The 18,584-nt window shown below is 45.0% G+C and overlaps 1 protein-coding gene across 2 annotated transcripts in view; it reads left to right on the top strand.

Annotated features, from left to right (window-relative positions):
• Positions 1-11,701, top strand: part of TMOD4 (tropomodulin 4) — a 29,186-nt gene extending 17,485 nt beyond the window's left edge. For both annotated transcript variants that reach the window (XM_040411450.1, XM_040411451.1), the window contains exons 5-10: positions 1,366-1,455; positions 4,469-4,599; positions 4,684-4,791; positions 7,170-7,313; positions 7,788-7,932; positions 10,817-11,701. In XM_040411450.1, the coding sequence (XP_040267384.1) occupies positions 1,366-1,455; positions 4,469-4,599; positions 4,684-4,791; positions 7,170-7,313; positions 7,788-7,932; positions 10,817-10,845 (647 nt within the window). In that variant the 3' untranslated portion in view covers positions 10,846-11,701. The remainder of the gene's footprint in view (positions 1-1,365; positions 1,456-4,468; positions 4,600-4,683; positions 4,792-7,169; positions 7,314-7,787; positions 7,933-10,816) is intronic.
• The last annotated feature ends 6,883 nt before the right edge of the window (positions 11,702-18,584 follow it).

The raw sequence follows: 18,584 nt of genomic DNA, 5'->3' as shown, positions 1-18,584 counted from the left end.
GAACCATGCCCATCTCCAGGAGACTTAAAGATCAAACACCTCCATCGTAGATGACGTGAACATTTACTGAGGGACACAATGGAGATACTCATGGCAACCAGTCAGAAGAGAAACAAACACTCCACGTTTTACGAATATAGCAGTGTTGAGTTTGTCATTTGGCTTCTCAGTGATAATGCAGTGGCGGTAGACATTTCTCCCAAACTTTGACTCAATCCTATTTACTTGACCAATGGACATGGCGTCACAGGCCGAGGAAGAGGCGCAGTGCTTGACCAACCCAATAGCACCTTTCATCAGTTGACGGATAAGACTGCTGGGAGTTGGACCACCACTGGTTTAGATATCGATGACCTGTCAACAGGATAGGTCATCAATAGGGATGAGCGAATCGATTATTTTTCTCAGTGGGCCCTGACATTGTCACTCCTGCGCCGCTGCTCCAAGTATCTGCCCAAGTGCAGAGGTTCTGCTTCCACTAATGGAGCGGCAACTGTGTCTGCTCCTCCACACTTCCTGAACAGTCGTTGAAGCAGAGACTCCGAGTTTGCCCTGCGAATTAGAGTAGAGGCACAGGTGTGAGATGTCCGACACTGTCGGTCAAGTGGCAGGGGAGATTCTTCACAGATGATAAAGTCTGCTTGATGAGATCAATCACCTTGCACATCCCTAGTCGTAGCTATTTAAGCACTGGACAACCCCTTTAAGGACCACTCATTGAAATAAACAAGTTGCAAAAGGCAGAATTAAAGGCGTTGTGCCAAGTTTATAAGTTCTCCCCTATCCACAGTGCTGTACGCGGCCATCTCTGGCACTCCTTCACAGATTGGATGGCTCGGCAGTGAGAATGCGCGACCCATCCGCTCCATCAGAACGGGAATATTGGACCCTCTTTTCTTGTGATTGGTGCGGGTCCCACCATCCTGTGGATAGGGGAGAACTTTATACTAACTTGAATGGGTAAGTCTGATGTGCTGCCCACTCTTGGGGTTATGATTTGTCCATGTTGTCCTCATCGTCTTCTGCACCAGTAGCTGAGTCCACACCATTTCCCTCCAGTCAGCAGAACTCGGAAGATTTGGATCTGAGTCAAGTGTATATTTAGTATGGGAGAGTGTGAGGCCGGGGGTATCTCCTTACACTGTGTGTCGAGGGTGAGGACGTGGTATATTAATCATTTATTCTTACAGCCAAGCTTTGGTGCCACCAAGAGGGATGAGCCGACCCTCCAGTTCATTGCCCTAGGTTCCTCAGGAAGGAGCCTGCTCTCTGTGTCCTTCTACATTCTCAGTTCAGACATGGATTCTTGTTTTCCATTATATTATATGGATTCGGTACTGACGGCGGTGTTTTCTTATGTTGCAGCCATCTTGGGGATGTATACACTGATGAGTAACAAGCAGTACTATGACGCCATCACCACTGGAATCATTACTAATAAGGAGGGTATCAACAGTAAGTGCACGCAAGCCTTTTTGTCCTAAAATGCCTCACCATTTCCATGTATACCTCACACGCACACCTACAGTATGGGAAGTGTTGCCCCCTTCAAGCCCAGTTGTGTTATGAATCTAACCCATTTGGGGGGGTTAAAAATAAACTCACTTACCTCACCTTCATGAGCCCCTTCTGGTCTCCACTGGCTGCAGCAGTGATGTCTTGTTTGGGCTGATGTCCCATTTATCACTGCAGCCAGTCACTGGCCTCAGCGATCTAGATCCACACACTGCTGAGATCAGTGATTGGCTGCATACCAAACAGTATGTTACTGCTGCAGCCCAGCAGAGGGGACGCTGGCGATGACGCCCATTCTGGCGCCCTCGCCCCCGGGAGCCCGCGGATTTACTCTGATGTCTGTGATCGGCAGTAATGCCGACCACAGACATTTAACTCCTTTAGCTGTACATGTCCAGCAGATGTCGTCTCTTGAAAGATGCCACCTTCTCCGGAGCTGGGCAAGAGTTGGGAGGGGTCTGATCTGAGGCTGATAGGGTCTGATTGGGGGGTCAATCGAGGCTGGAGGTCTAATGTGGGCTGGACGGTCTGACGGGGGCTGATCTGAGGCTAATGGAGACTGAGGGGGTTTGATTTGAGGCTAATGGAGGCGGGAAGGGGGGGGTCTGATCTAAAGGTTCAACCGTGTGATAAAGGTTCAACGGTCTGACTGAGGCTTATGGAGCTTGGGGGTTTGATTTGGGGGTCTGCTCTGAGGTCTAATGTAAAAAAAAAGTTCTTATTTTCCTACTCCTAATCCGAGGTGCGTCTTATAGCCTGAAAATACGGTATGTTCTTAAGGAGACCTTGCCTGCGGCGGGGCTCCTTAGGAATACAGCAGATTTCTGATAGACTCCAATGCTAATGCGTTGACAGAGGTGATCGCATGTTCAAGTTCCTTAGAGGAATGTTTAAAAAGTGTAAAAAAACTAAACTTTTTTAAATATTTTATATATATATATAAAGTTCATCAGCATCTGACAATGCCTGTCCAAAAAAACTATTTATCCCATACGGTGAACGGCATAACAGAAATAAACCAAAATGGTTGAATCACCTTTTTTCCGCCGTTTCATCTTCCCCCAAAAAATATATTTATCCCATAAGGTGAACGGTGTAACGGAAAAAAATCGAAATGAACGATTTAACGTATTTTCCTTGCGTCACCTCCCCCCAATTTTTTTAAAAAAAGTGATCAAAAAGTCCTACACACTTCAAAATAGTATCCTCAAGAAGTACTGATCACTCTGCCAAAAACTAGCCCTTACACAGCTCCATAGACGTAAAAGTCAAAAAGTGATGTGGGTCCGAATATGGCGATGCCAAGAAAATTATTTATTTTCTAAAGTTTAATTTTTTTTAGGTATTAAAACACAAGAAAAACTATAGAAATGTTGTATCACTGTAACCGGAAGTCGCACGCTTCTGGTCCGGTAACAGCGTTCCCGGCTGAGATCGGGAAACCTGTTACCTTGTGCTAATTGACCGAAGCCTCGAGTCAACACGACTCGAGGCTTCGGTCAATTAGCACAAGGTAACAGGTTTCCCGATCTCAGCCGGGGAACGCTGTTACCGGACCAGAAGCGTGCGACTTCCGGTTCCCGTCTGCGCAGATGCCGTGGTCACATTTGACCACGGCATCCGAAAGGTAAGATGTATGCGATCAGCCTTAAGGCTGATCGCATACATGTGCCGTGGGTCTCTGCTATTTAAAATACCATAGCATAGACCCCCCTTCTAAGGTGCCCGCTGCACGCGCGAGCCTCGAGTCAATTTGATGTATATATCAATAAAGGCCACTAGGTGGCAGCCTTGTATTGATATAGTGCAAATGAAGTCTTCAATGATGGCTATTTAGCCATCACTGAATATTATGGGCAATCGAATGATTGCAAGTCATTGTCACCTAAGGTGACTTAAAAAAAGTTTAAAAAAAGCCCCAAAAAGTTTTTACAAATATAAAAAAAGAAAAAAAGTTCAAATCACCCCCCTTTCCTTAAAATAAAAATACTTAACCAATAAAAAAAAAACATACTATTAAACTATAACAATATAAATGGCATACGGAAAATGGCGTAGCGGGGGAAAAAAAATATAAACAGCCAATTTACAATTTTTTGTCACTTCAACTACCCAATAATCTTTTAATAAAAAGTGATCAAAAAGTCGCACACACTTCAAATTGGTATCACTGAAATGATCAGGTCGTCTCGCAAACAATGAGCCCTGACACAGCCCCGTACACATAGCTGCAAAAAAGTTATAGGGATTAGAATATGGTTATGAAAAAACGCAATAAAAATGATACAAGTGTGGTATGGTTGGAACCGCACTGACCTGGAGAATGAAGATAAAAAATAAAAATTAAAACCTTTATCAGAATTGCGTTTTTTTTCCTAATTCTACCCTATTTGGAATTTTTTTTTCTCCGCTTCCTTCTACACGTTATGCAACCGTAAATAGTGCCATTAGAAAGTACAACTTGTCCCGCGAAAAAATAAGCCCTCATAAGGCTATGTGAATGGAGAAATAAAAAAGGTTAGGACTATGGGGAAAAAAACTAAAATGCAAAAATGGAAAAAAAATCCCAGGGTCCTTAAGGGGTTAATGTAGGGAGTAAAGAATGACAACGCAAAAAACGTAAAATCTCCTAGGGGGCTTTTTGTGCGGTCCCACTCGCCACCTGCTCTCTCCTGCCCAAAGCAGGACTTGGGCCACCATTTCTGAATAGAAGCTTAGTAACTGTACCCTTTGGTGCCTGTTCACCCAGCATTTTCTGACCAGGATTTCTGCTCAGAAATCCACATAAAAAAAAAAAGCGTGGCATAAATGGTAATCTTCACCATAGTCCATACAGCACGGATGGTGGACACAGATGAGCCCCGTTGAATGTGGCTACAAACAGAGATGTGAGGGTCATGTATATTCCCATCGTGACGCTCAGCACTTCTGTGTATGTGCCTCTTCCTTACAGGTGTTGTACAACCCGACAAATATAAACCTGTCCCGGACGAGCCCCCAAATCCAACCAACGTGGAAGAAACACTGCGGAAAATAAAGAGCAACACCTCCGACCTGGTGGAAGTGAATCTGAATAATATCCATGTAATTATCCTGCGGAAGGCTGTAGGAGTCCGCTCTATGGTCGCTCATGGCAGATACTTCCATTCTGTGCTCTTCTTATTGCAGGACATTCCCATACCGACGCTGAGGGAGGTTTGTGAAGCCATGAAGGTGAACAACCATGTGAAGAAACTGAGTCTAGTGGCTACACGTAGCAACGATCCCGTGGCTTTCGTAAGTTCTACCCGCTGCAGCTTTCATGTGTCATTGTCACATCTCCCCCCCCTAATTAAACACTTATTCTCATCGAACCCCTTGGCATAGGCATCGCCACGTGTGAAAATGCCTGTGCCATTAAAATATTAAAATATACATCCTATATGGCGAACAACGTCATGGAAAAAAATGGGATAGCCGCGGCCCCCGCTCCCATTCATTTCTATGGGGCCGACGGAAATAGCTGAACCAGTGCTCGGCTATTTTTGACGGCTCCATACAAAATGAATTGAGGGCGGCTGCACATGCGCGCAGTGCGCCCTCCTTCACTTGCGGGGCTCCAATCTCGATATAGGTGGGACACGCACCTATAAGACAACGGGGGCATATTCTAGCGATTGTCCATGATGAGACAACCCCTTTAACATAGCACCGTGCCCTTAAAGATAACCTGTTACTCGGTTTGCGGGTCACTGTGCAGCTGGGGTTTAGCTTTCTAAAACCGGCCTTTGCAGCATGAGTTAGTTAAAGAAGTAAGTGTTCTACTATGACTTCCCCTGCACAATGCAGAGAGGTGTACAGCTCTTGGCTTCGTTGAGGTGTACTGTCTTTCGCTCCGCCTGTGCTGTGCACATGCGCAGTAAAACAAGGTTTACAGTCCTCGGCTCCACCTGTGCTATGCACATACACAGGGATCTGAAGTGGACTTCCCTCTGCTCCACCTGTGCTAAGCACATGCACAATAAAACAAGGTGTACTGCTCTCAGCTCCACCTGTGCTAAGCACATGCACAGTAAAACAAGGTGTACTGCTCTCAGCTCCACCTGTGCTAAGCACATGCACAGTAAAACAAGGTGTACTGCTCTCAGCTCCACCTGTGCTAAGCACATGCACAGTAAAACAAGGTGTACTGCTCTCAGCTCCACCTGTGCTAAGCACATGCGCAGTAAAACAAGGTGTACTGCTCTCAGCTCCACCTGCGCTAAGCACATGCACAGTAAAACAAAGTGTACTGCTCTCAGCAACACCTGTGCTAAGCACATGCACAGTAAAACAAGGTGTACTGCTCTCAGCTCCACCTGTGCTAAGCACATGCACTGTAAAACAAGGTGTACTGCTCTCAGCTCCACCTGTGCTAAGCACATGCACTGTAAAACAAGGTGTACTGCTCTCAGCTCCACCTGTGCTAAGCACATGCACTGTAAAACAAGGTGTACTGCTCTCAGCTCCACCTGTGCTAAGCACATGCACTGTAAAACAAGGTGTACTGCTCTCAGCTCCACCTGTGCTAAGCACATGCACTGTAAAACAAGGTGTACTGCTCTCAGCTCCACCTGTGCTAAGCACATGCACTGTAAAACAAGGTGTACTGCTCTCAGCTCCACCTGTGCTAAGCACATGCACTGTAAAACAAGGTGTACTGCTCTCAGCTCCACCTGTGCTAAGCACATGCACTGTAAAACAAGGTGTACTGCTCTCAGCTCCACCTGTGCTAAGCACATGCACTGTAAAACAAGGTGTACTGCTCTCAGCTCCACCTGTGCTAAGCACATGCACAGTAAAACAAGGTGTACTGCTCTCAGCTCCACCTGTGCTAAGCACATGCACAGTAAAACAAGGTGTACTGCTCTCAGCTCCACCTGTGCTAAGCACATGCACAGTAAAACAAGGTGTACTGCTCTCAGCTCCACCTGTGCTAAGCACATGCACAGTAAAACCAGGTGTACTGCTCTCAGCTCCACCTGTGCTAAGCACATGCACAGTAAAACAAGGTGTACTGCTCTCAGCTCCACCTGCACATTGATCACTTCCATGTTGCCTTCACAATCCATACCTTAGAGTGGAACCATTACAGTGATGGCTGTCAGCCCACTGCTGCTCTGTTATTCTTACTTGTGGGCCTAACCTTCCTCCCACTGTGGACCTGCTCTTTTGCTCCATGCAGGCAGCACCCTACTCACGTGTGCTCCCTCCAGCATCTGCACCTTAATTTTCACCAGCAAATGGCTGGCAACCCTGGAGTACTTCAGGCATCTTTCCCAGTGGTAGGATGCCTGAGCAATAGGTTTCACCTGCTAAGGTATGTTATATCCTGTTGTCTGCCCGTGCACCAACCACAGACTATTCCAGGAGGTATCGGTTTGATGGTTCCACTGCAGCGAAGTCTTGATCCCTGTATAGTGGTTAAAGGGTGAAAAACAGGGGACTTCCAGATAACGCCATTAGGTGTAGCCTAAAGCCAAACCGATTGGTTGACACAGTAGTTCCATACCCACTTTCTGTAACGGGAACATATCTGAGACTGACCGTAGACTTGTGTTTAATGCGTTACCCCTGGATGTGAGAAGTTTTTAGGTCCCTCTTCTTCACCATAATGATTTTCTGGTTTCTTGCAGGCTGTGGCCGAAATGATTAAGGAAAATAAGACTCTCGAGAGCTTAAACATCGAGTCCAACTTTATCTCCAGTGCAGGGATGTTGGCCGTAATTAAAGCCGTGAAGAATAATCCAACACTGACCGAACTCAAGGTGGACAACCAGGTAAAATGTTTCTCACTAGTCCATGAATGGGTTTAGAAGTAATGATAGAACCCAATCACACAAGTGGTGAACCTCCACCCCATGGTAGGACTTGATCCTATAGTAGATACACTGTAAAGCATTCTCCAGGACACCCTTACAACAGACTATCTGTATTTGGGTATTTTGTGGGACTGATCATTGGTGGCCCTAGGGTCTGAAACCAATCGACCAATCAAACATTAATGGTTGTATAGACCAGGGATTTTCAACCTACGGCCCTCTAGCTGTTGCAAAACTCCAACACCCAGCATGCCCAGACAGCCTACAGATATAAGGGCATCTTGGGATTTGTAAGTTTGCAACAGCTGGAGGGCAGCAGGTTGGGCGTCCCTGGTATAGACTATCAGTGTTGATGTTCTGGAGAACCCCAGATGTGGACAAGACATTTCCATCTTCTGATCATAAGTTGTCTATTTTTCATATTTCCTACAGCACCAGAACCTTGGAGACACGGTAGAGATGGAGATGGCCTCCATGCTGGAGAATTGTCCTTCTGTGGTCCGATTTGGGTACCATTTTACACAGCAGGGACCAAGGGCCCGAGCTTCAAATGCCATCACCAGAAATCTGGAGATGCGTAAGTTTACTCCTCCTTGTGAAACGTTTGATTGGTACGGAAGTAATAGCATGAAGATGAGTCCTTCCTGACATTTTTTGCTTGACACAAGATGACCAGTCTAAAAGAAAACTTTGCATATCCACAGGATAGTGAATCGGTATCTCATTGCTGGAGTTCTGTATGTAAGCATGCACCGCCTGGCACTCCACTCATACAGTGATATGCGACCCCCATTCTGGGGGCTATGGACACCCTCAGGGCGGTTTCTTGACTGCATTTTACTCATTTTGGGATAAAGGGCACTAAACATAATATACAAACCAAGAGAAAATAACTACAAATGAGACCTCACATAGTCTCCTTACCCTCCTTGTTCCTGTTTTGTCCGATGTCACACTTTTAAAACCTTAAAGGGGTTGTTCACCTTTGTAGATCTTTTCTGAAGACCCCACAGCGTGGCCTGAGCTGCCGTGGCCTGATCCCCGCCGCTGGGTTAAGGCTCCGTCGCCACCCCACCAGCTATGCAGGTACTGTATCTCCTCATATCAACATTCGGTTTGATGCCAGGTCACGTGACCGCTGTAGCCAATGGCGTGGCCTGGCATCCAACCGGATGTTAACGTGGGTAGACCTGGGAGCTGTAGAGCTAGCGAGGCAGCGATGGAGCCTGAACCCAGCTAAGTGTGATCACCACCGCCAGCTGTGGGGTCTGTAGTAAACAAAAGGTGAACAATCCCTCTAAAAATGAATATAGACAAGCAGCAAGGGGCGGAGTTTAGGCTGCATACTTTGTCTACACGGCGGCCATTTTGTTGGTGGGAATATCCTACCTACTAGCGGCAGTACACACACAGTGGCGGAGTAGAAAGCATGACTTCTGGATAAGGGATGGACCCTTGCTCACCAGCAAAGTGACCCAAACTACAATAAACATATGATCCAAAAAATACACAAAACATTGTTTTGGATGTTGAATTAGCACAGCTTTATTTAAAGCCACATGTGTACAATAATCACATATGCTGGGTAAGTATATCTTGCCTTGTGGTTCACAGATACTGTAGGATACACAGCCATCTGACTTTAGTTTTTTCCATGAATTTTTTTTTAATGCTGTTAAAATGCACATTTTACTGCAATTTGCAGAGTTTTTTGACCATGTGGATTTTACACACGAAACACATTATAATAGCACATTTCACCTGTAATTTTTTTTTTTTTTAAAAATGAGATCAAAGTACAGAAAAAAATGCTGAAAAACCACAGTGTGAACCCAGCCTTGTAGGTGTGACAGTTCATAGGCCAATATAACATTTCAAGCTACAACCAGGCCAGGATGTGTAGAGAAAGGCACTAAACCCCCAACTCCCAAAGAGTCACCCTCCAGCACTCAGGACAAGAAAAAACTCCTGTGGAGGAAACCTCTAAGGAACCATGGCTGAAGGACTGCCCTTCCCTTGGGTTTAGAAGGATAATGCCAAAATGTAACAACACTTTCAATAGTACCCAATGTGTCAGAGTGCATATATAAGTAAGTCTGCTTAAAGGGGTTGTCCAGTAGAAATGACAAAGGCTCAGTGTTAAGAAAATAAAATACTTACCATCCCCCGCCACTCCCGTTCCTACACTTACCAGGTCCCCGCTGGTCTCTACTTCCTGGGTCCTTCTTGACACACAGGAAATACCAGGAATTGTTGGCTGAGGCAACCATGTGCTCAGTCAGTAAATGGCTGTTAAGACGGGACAAGGAATTAGAGACCACCCAGGACCCAGAACGTGTCAGGACGGGAGTGGTGGGGTATCACTTCTTTTATTTTCCAACCCACTCCGAGGTGGATAACCCCTTTAACCCTTAGTTAATGGTAGTTATCTGTTTAAATATGGAACCCGCTTGTGAGCACAGGCGGCGCCATAGCTGCCGGGTTTCCAGTGTTTCAAACAGCAGACACCCAAGAGTAATGTCTGCAATCGGCAGTCACGTCAATCGCAGATGTGACCACTGCATCTGAAGGCAGAAAACCCTGAAGCGATGCACCTCTGGGGCTGGAGCTGCTCCCACTATTGGTCATTGGGAAGCAGATCATTTTCTGTGGCAGCCCTGGTCCTCCTATGATGCAGTGGAGATCCTGCCTGTGACAGGGCTCCTTAGGAACACAGCAAATCTCTCATAGACTATAGTACTAATGCATTGGAGTCTGAGAGACGCGATCGATGCATTGGAGTCTATGAGAGACGCGATCGATGCATTGGAGTCTATGAGAGACGCGATCAATGCATTGGAGTCTATGAGAGATGCGATCGATGCATTGGAGTCTATGAGAGAAGTGATTGAATGTTCCCAGTGGAACTTTTAAAAAGTAAAAAAATAAAAATTATAAAAAAAATATTAAAATTCAAATCACCCCCCCCCTTTCCTCACAATTAAAATAATGAACATTATTAGCATCACTGTGTCTGAAAATACCCATACTGTTAAAATCTAAAAAACAAAAACAGAGAACAGTATAATACACTCCCTGCCGGAGTCTATTGACTATAATGGGATCTGCCATTAGTGCCGAGATTATGCCAGCAAGCACCGTTTTTTGGCCATCTGAACCTGGCACTAATGCTAGAAAAAGGCCGGATCCCCGCCAAGTCCTATTATAGTCAATAGGGTCTGGCAGTGCTCCAGCCTTTTCCGGCGACGCTGGACATAATGAACTCCGGCGGGCTGATCCTCTGCCAGAATAGCCTGCCGGATGGTTTCAACGCTAGTGTGAAACTAGTCTTAGAGTTCTGTGTTCAGTGATCACATTGGCAGGAGCCATAACTGGCTGAGATGGGAATACCCCTTTAAGGTATGGGGGGGTGAAGTGTCTCACTGTAAACCTCAACATTTTTATTTTTTTCCCTCTGACAGGCCGCAAGAAGAAGAAGACCGCCCAATGAATCGGCTTTGTGTCCAACCTCATTCATCTCATAGGTGGTGTCCTTGTCCCATTTTTGCCCAGGCTTCATTGGTATACATCACATCCATTCACCCTCCCTTATATGTCCACTGTCACCCCCCTTCCCCATGGTTCCTCTGTGGGTGTCTCATACTTCATATGACCTTCTTCTATGGTAACACTGCCTTCGAGTGTCTTAAAGTTTACTCATCATTTGGAAAGAAGCCATTTTGTGAGTGTGACCGTCCAGTCTATCAGTTTGCTAGAAGATCCCGGGAGGCATGTTGAGTCTTAAGGTGCCCAAGTGAAAGATGGATATTTTATCTCCTTGCTTTTGATTAAAGGTGTTGTCTGGTAATTTAAAAATTCTTAAAAAAAAGGCTCTGCTTGGTGCAAAACCATAAAATAAGTCAATACTCCCCTCACCGATCCCTCACTGTTTCCATTCTGGTGCTTCACGATCCCGTGGTGAGCTGTACTTCCTGCTCCCTCTGACCACGCAGCCAGTCACTGGCCTTACTGACCTGCCTTAGAAAGTAACAGGTTGAGGAGCTATGACTTCTTTTATTATTTTACACAAGTCCGGATAATCCCTTTAAATTATAATATTAATTGGGAGAATATAATTTTGACCCTTGACAACATCTTGTGGTATGGGTCCATTTAATGATTGGCATCCCCATTGTGATGGGTGGATCTGGGGACCCTTGTCTGATCAGCTGGATGCTCTGGGCCCCCATCTGCCATGTGCCATTGATGTGTTTTGCGGAAAGTGAGGACAGAGGGAACGGGAGCCATGCTGGAATAAAAGTACAAGAATTGTATGTAACATGTAAATAAAGTGACTTTGACCTGTATCTCGGGAGTCATTCATAGCAACGTAAAAAGTTTTGGTCACATGACCCAATATTCATTGATATATCTTGGACACACGCTTCTGGTGGAAGTGGTAACATGTAGTGTGATGAGAAGCCTCACCTGTGTGCAGAATTATTGTAGAGAATCAGTAGGTTCCTCAAGGAAACATCAAGATCATCTTGTCTTCAGGTCCTTTATGGCATCTAGACATACTCCTTAGGGATCTGTCCACCTGAGCTTCGGGCACTCAAAGAGGTTGTCCGGGGTTAGAAAGAATAAAGGTCTCATATATGTGGGCTGGTTCTGGTATGGCTGGATAATGTGTGGAGTCATTGACCATCGGTTATAAAGCTGGCCGTGATGGCTAATTTCAGTTTCAAAAACTAGCGTGAACGATCAGTGCTGAAGATGTAGTCAGCCGGGCTGCAAAATTTCATCCGGAGTCGGATAGGACTACGTTTATGGCGTGTTCCTCTTAATTCATCTGATCATTTGTCATTGGGTTCAAGGATTCCTTGGTCTGCCAGTTGGGTCTGTCATGTGCGATCATTCGTATGAACGCTCCCACGGACGATTGATTGGTGGCCAGTGGAGTATATGGAAAAAAAATAATCTTCTGAGAAATTTGAACCTACTACCTTTCAAAGTAATCTCCCTTGACTTCACACTTATTCCACTTCACCTCCAGTAATCAGATGCCCTCAGAATAGGAGACTTCTTGCTGCTGCAGGAACCCAGTCACCGCCTCTTCGACTGCATTATCATCAGGAAATCGTTTCCCGCACAGAAATTTCCTCAGGTTGTGAAAGAGAAAAGTAATCACTGGGAGCCGGGTCTGGACTTAAGGGTGGATGGTCAAGCTTCATGAAGCCACATTCCCTGATAGCAGTTTACGTATTACACTTACACTTCCATTTTCTGCCGACGTTATCTGGACATCAGTTATCTAGGTAGGCAATCCAGGATAGCATTACCGGAGCCAACACTTTTACAGAAGAGACAGAGGAGTGCGCACAGGACAGGATCATGTATTTTTCCAGTCCTGCTTTCTGTAGCTATGAGTTTCTGCAGTCTCCCTCTTCTGTATCAAGTTACAACAGCCAGAACCTGTCGTCGGTGAATTCAGTGCAAGCAGAGGAGAAAGTGGAAAGAAGGATCTACATAGTTCCTGCCGGTAAAGAGGAGTAATGTATTCCTGATCAGAGGCAGATAGGTTTAAGAGAAAATGGCTGCATTAAGAGATGGTGACCCTGCCAAAGGATCCCCCAGTGGGTAATGCGACACTGATGGCAGCCATTGTCAGGGCCTCAGAGAAATGACAGCTGCAATCTGATTTGTTGTTGGTAACATCTCCATTGGGCTTCATTCACCCGAGGAGGCCAAAAGACTGTACTTTTCGCCTTCATTGTGAAAAAAATCAGGCATAAAATAATGAAGAAGACAACGCTATTCCATAGAACAGTATACCGTGTATGTCCACCTGTCACCTTTGGTTCTGCTCCTTTATGTAAAAAATAAAATACAATGACTATTTTTATTTTTTAAAGAACTTTATTGTGTTCCAATCAGGTATTCCTTATTTTTTTAGCAAAATAACCAATTGTAGAATCTACAGGGAAGAAGCATTGGAAGAGGCCCAATCAGGTTCCTTGAAGATCCTCCAGAATGTACCCAGGAAGGATGACTGGAGTAATGCTGAGGCCATGGCCATCTCAGCTCAGTCATAGTGCAATTGCGGGGGACAGGCCTTAGGATTCCAATTAAACAGTGGAGGTCCCATGAGAAGCTGATGTGAAACATTCTGGTGGAGCAGTCACAATGGAGGTCTTCTGCACCACAGAGGCTTCTTAGAGTCGGGTCATCAATGTTTACAGGCAAAGGAGTAGACATGGCAGCTCTTCTGAAATCATCGGCACACCTCTTTGGTCTGTTGACAATATTACTGATGGAGCCATGGCATGGTTAGGAACAATGCTGACGGTCAACGCCAGGAGGTCCATAAAAATGACACAACGCGTAAGTATCAGACACGTTGCCAAGGGTCAGCCACATATAGAACTATAAATACCAGGTAGACGATCCAAGGGACATGCCAATAGGCTGGTCAGAAACAAAAACAAGGTTCAGGATCAATGCAGGAGGCAATACCAAGGAACAGGAGACAGGAAAACATGGTCCTTCAAACATCAGGATGATTCCCCCTTAAATAGGTTGCTGTGCCCGACGTCATCTCCTGGCACCATTTACCATGGCAACCAGACAACACTGATGTCATCAGTAAAGCCATTGACCAAACTAACAAGGACATGGCAGAAGCCAGACGCTTAAGAAAAAGCAGGTGGAGCTAGGGCATGCGCCTAAGGTATCGGTACATAAATTGTGTTCCATGTGTCCAGTCTCTCACCCATTGTTTTCATTGCTGTAGTAAAAGTGTGACTCAATCATCAGGCTCCATGGCACTCTCTACTAACTGAGTCTTGAGTCCATGGGAACCATGTGTAATTCATATAGGCACCAGAAGCTCCTCTATGATGAAACTGCATGGACTGTTTCACACAGACTTTTCACTGATGATGTTAGATAGCTCATGTCACGCAGATATTATTAAAGTTCCCAACCCTTATCTTCAAATTTTTCTAGACAGCCAAACCAAAAATGACCAATAGCAAACATTTCTACACACCACACCCCTTTTAGAGACCACACCCCATGTCCTGCCCCTAGATTGATGCCCAAGACCTGAAAATTGAAGGGCTTCTCCAGTAGTTAGTAGTAGTTTGACAACACGTTAACATCTCATCCTACCTTTTATTATCAGGAGTAATGAGAATATTTTATTCTTCCAGATTCTGCTCCTGCAAGTGCCCAGGAGGCGGAGCTTAAATCTTTCACAGCCCCTCCCCTCTGAGTGGACTCCTGGTTGGATGCTACAGCTGTCACTCAGAGCAGAGGGAGGGGTGGGGCTGTGAAGCAGATCAATGCAGAGAGCACTTCACAGTGAAGGTCCGCCTCCTGTGCACTTGCAGGAGCAGAATCTGGCAGAATAAAATACTTTAATGACTTCTGATAACAAAAGCTCCAAAAAATATACATTTGATTTGCTCGCTGCAGTCCCTGTCTAGTGCCGTCAGCAGTTTAGCATGGACAAAACTGCTGACAGGCTACCTTTAAATCTAAAATTCAAGATTGTGTCTGAGCAGAAGCTGACAGGACTAAAATAGAGCTTTCAGGTATGGGTACAGCAGACTAAAGTCTTCTTTAAATGGGTTATGTGGGAAATAATATTGATGACCTATCCTCGGGATAGGTCATTAGCATCACATCGATGGTGGTCCTAATCAGCTGTTTCGGGAAGCTGCGGCACCCACATGAGCTCAGGTGAGCGTGGCAGCCTCCTGGGCGCTTACCAAGCACAGCGCCATATATTGTACAGTAGTTAATGTGTTTTGTACGTTATGGTCTGTGGCAATGGAATTCTTAGATAACCCAAACCTTGTACGCCGAACTTGAAAACAGAAGTCCGCTCAACACTATTAAACAGCAATGCCGAAATCCCACCGGTGCCCATTCAATCCTGATTTTGGCTTCCAAAACTTTATGGAGAAACCTGACCGTCTGGCTGAATCCTTATAAGTGGAGAAAGAGGCATTTTTTTTACATTAGGATAATTTGACCATTATCTTTGTTGGTACCATTGCTGTATCTTCATAATTAGTGGTAGACGTTAACCTCATCTGTTGTAATAAAATATAAATGATGATTACCGATAGATTTTTTCTGTATAGCTGCATCCAAGGGAGGGTTCTCCTCATCTGGGGTTGTGGACAACAGATCGAATACAACACCTTTATATTCCTGATCGTCATTTAGGACTATTCAAGTTTCATCCTACAGAGGGTACAAGTGGGCCGTTCAGATCCTTCCTGTGCCTTCAGAGCTGTATTCACAAATTGTACAATACAGCTAAGAAGCCGTGTCCTCATCCTAGTATAACAGGCTGGTGTAAAACCCTAAGACAGATATGACACGTGAGTTCTTATTTTATTTTAGTCAAGATCATTTCATAAGTAATAATTTTCTTGAAAAAACAAACAAAAAAAAAAAACATATCAGGAGCGTCTCCTTCTCCCTCACCAGTAACGTCTTTGCCTCCTCTGCTCTACATTGCGTCATCGCTCTCCTTTTATAAACTAGGGTGGAATTCTACAATATTCTAGCACATTCTGACAATGTACCTCCCAGAAACAATGTGACTGCCCTAGACCAATCGTCCTTCTCCACAGCTTAGAACGGGAGTCACTACAACTCCCAGGATGCTCCATTTAGTTCTGTGGGACTTGAGAACAGCTGAGCAAGTGTGTATGTTGCGAGTTGTAGTTTTATATTTCCTGGAGGTTCCATCAGACCAAGAATATTCCGGCGTCGTCTTGTATTTCCTGTGACTAGAAGGGGAGGTGACTCTGTAGTATGAAGCAGATGTAATAAAGCTATAACTATATAACACAAGTCTTCACGATTTCCCTTCCACCGAGAAAGGAAACTGATCAGGACATCAGGCTCTGAATGTCACGTATCTCAGATCTACATTACAGACTTCTGGTCCATGTCAGCCAATCAGTTGTCTTCGTGGTGGCGTGTCCTCAAGCAGCATGTGATCCAGCAGGTACATGCCACTTGGGGATACATCACTGTGGGGCCAGTTATTAGCTGCAGTGGCGCAGATGACCCCATCCGAGCAAGAATATGACAAAAGGGAAATCAAAGTCCACTGAAGATGGCCCAGGTGCCAGGAAGTCGGAGCTGAGCTGCGGGGAGCAAGTAGGGATAGATTTCTTCATAGGTATCACTGGGTGGAGGGGGAATAAAAAAAAAAATCCTGGGCAACGCTTTTAAAGGGTTTATTCCAACTTTCATTCTCATTTCGTGGATCTACAATTGGCTATGCGTGGTTTGTCCAAAAAGTGGATCACGTCCTTCGGTATGGTACCCAGGTTCTTGAGGAAACATGATCTAACTTGAAATATTTTAGGCTGGTCTGGTTGGACATGGCCTAAAAATCCTTTCTGAAGCTCCCACTGGTCTTCCCCCCATAGACAAGAAAGTCAGGTTCTGGTGTTCAGAAGTGAAAAGGAGTTGTAGTCCCTGCACAAGCCTTTTCCATTGAGCTGATCCTTCATTGACTAGAAGATCATGGGTGAAGGCTACTACTGGGAAACAGCAGATTCTTTTGGCTCTTCTGTATATTAGAGAATGAAGGTGTGACATCACATTCCTCTGCATGGGTTCTCCTTAATTCCTCTATTCTGGACATAGCTTTTATCCACATACCACAGGGAGCACCAGATTGTTACCAGACAGGACAAGTGTCCTGAAGGACTGATTTATTGCTGAAGCCAAATTCTTAAATTAACATGTTGGTAGCGGCGAATGAGATTAGAAAGACTTGGCCAATTACCTCCTGAATCAGCACCACTCTTGTCCATAATTTATGCCTGTGATTGCTAAACTACGGCACTTCAGCTGAAGTAAAACTACAACTTCCAAGATGTACACTTGCTTGGCTGTTCTCAGAACTCCATAGAAATGAATGGAGCATGCTGGGAGATGTAGTTTCACCACAGCTGGAGTGCCGGAGGTTAGCTATCACTGCCATAGGCTCTGTTTGGTAGTGCAGGTCATCCGCATTCACTAAGCCTCTCCACACCATTTCTCAGTACCTGTGGTGGCCTCCTCACCCAAAGGAACCTACATGTTTTTAAAAATGTTTAGGTAGTTTAGGTTATACTCACTTAATAAAATTAATAATTTCACTATACACTCTTCTTATACCTGACTATTAATGTGTAATACGTTGCTGTTACATGGCTGAGCGCAAACATAAAATGGATTCGAACCAAGGATCCCAGCATTACACGACTCCAGTCCTATCCACTGAGCCACCGCATTCCCAACACACAAAAGTGTTTTTGAAAACTCTATGGGGTGCTGGAAATATCATAAAAAATGGGACCTCCGCCCAGTGCTGGTTCATGTTATTGCTCACATCCTAGTTTTCACCTTCTCCTAGAGAAGAGTTTTGAACTTAAGTTTTTTAATAGTTAAAAGTATTTGTTGGTCTCCACCAACATTTTTTAAACCAATATGGGGCTGATGGAAATAACTTAACCAACTGGATGCCTCCTCCCATTGCTCACCCCCTAGTGGTCTCTTGTGTTGGGCAGTGTGGTGGCTCCAGTGGTTAGGGTTGATGTCTTAGAGCAGTGAGGACCTTGGTTCAAATCTGATCAAGAGCATCACTTGCATGAAGCTTGTGTGTTCTCCCTGGATTAAATGGGAGAGCAAATTGGATTTGAACCAAGCATCCCAGTGCTATCCACTAAGCCACCATGTTGCCCAACACACACAAAAGCTTTTTTGAAAACACAGTGAGCATAATGGACATAACAATAAAGCCAAATCAGGGCCTCCTCCCCTTGTTGGGTCATGTCCTCATTTACCTCAGAATGGTTTCCTATGTTATCAGCGCTCACCATGCTACCATCTTAGAGTGATGAAGTCATTGGTTCAAATGTGAGCAAGAGTGGTTGCGGGAGAGCAAGGTCGAATTCTCTATGAAGTTTGAATGTGAGTGGTGATGATGGGTGTGGGAAAGAGAAGAGTTTTGGACATAGGTTTTTTAATAGTTAAAAAAATACTAAGTATTTGGCCTCCACCAACATTTCTGAAACCACTATGGGGCTGATGGAAATATCTTAACAAACTGGATGCCTACTCCCATTGCTTGATCATGCCATTGATCACCTCCTAGTGGTCTCTTGTGTTAAGCAGTGTGGTGGCTCCAGTGGTTAGGATTGATGTCTTAGAGCAGTGAGGTCCTTGGTT

The sequence above is a fragment of the Bufo bufo genome, chromosome 11 (assembly GCF_905171765.1).
Source record: "Bufo bufo chromosome 11, aBufBuf1.1, whole genome shotgun sequence".
Classification (NCBI taxonomy): domain Eukaryota; kingdom Metazoa; phylum Chordata; class Amphibia; order Anura; family Bufonidae; genus Bufo; species Bufo bufo.
This window is presented reverse-complemented; position numbering and strand designations above follow the sequence as displayed.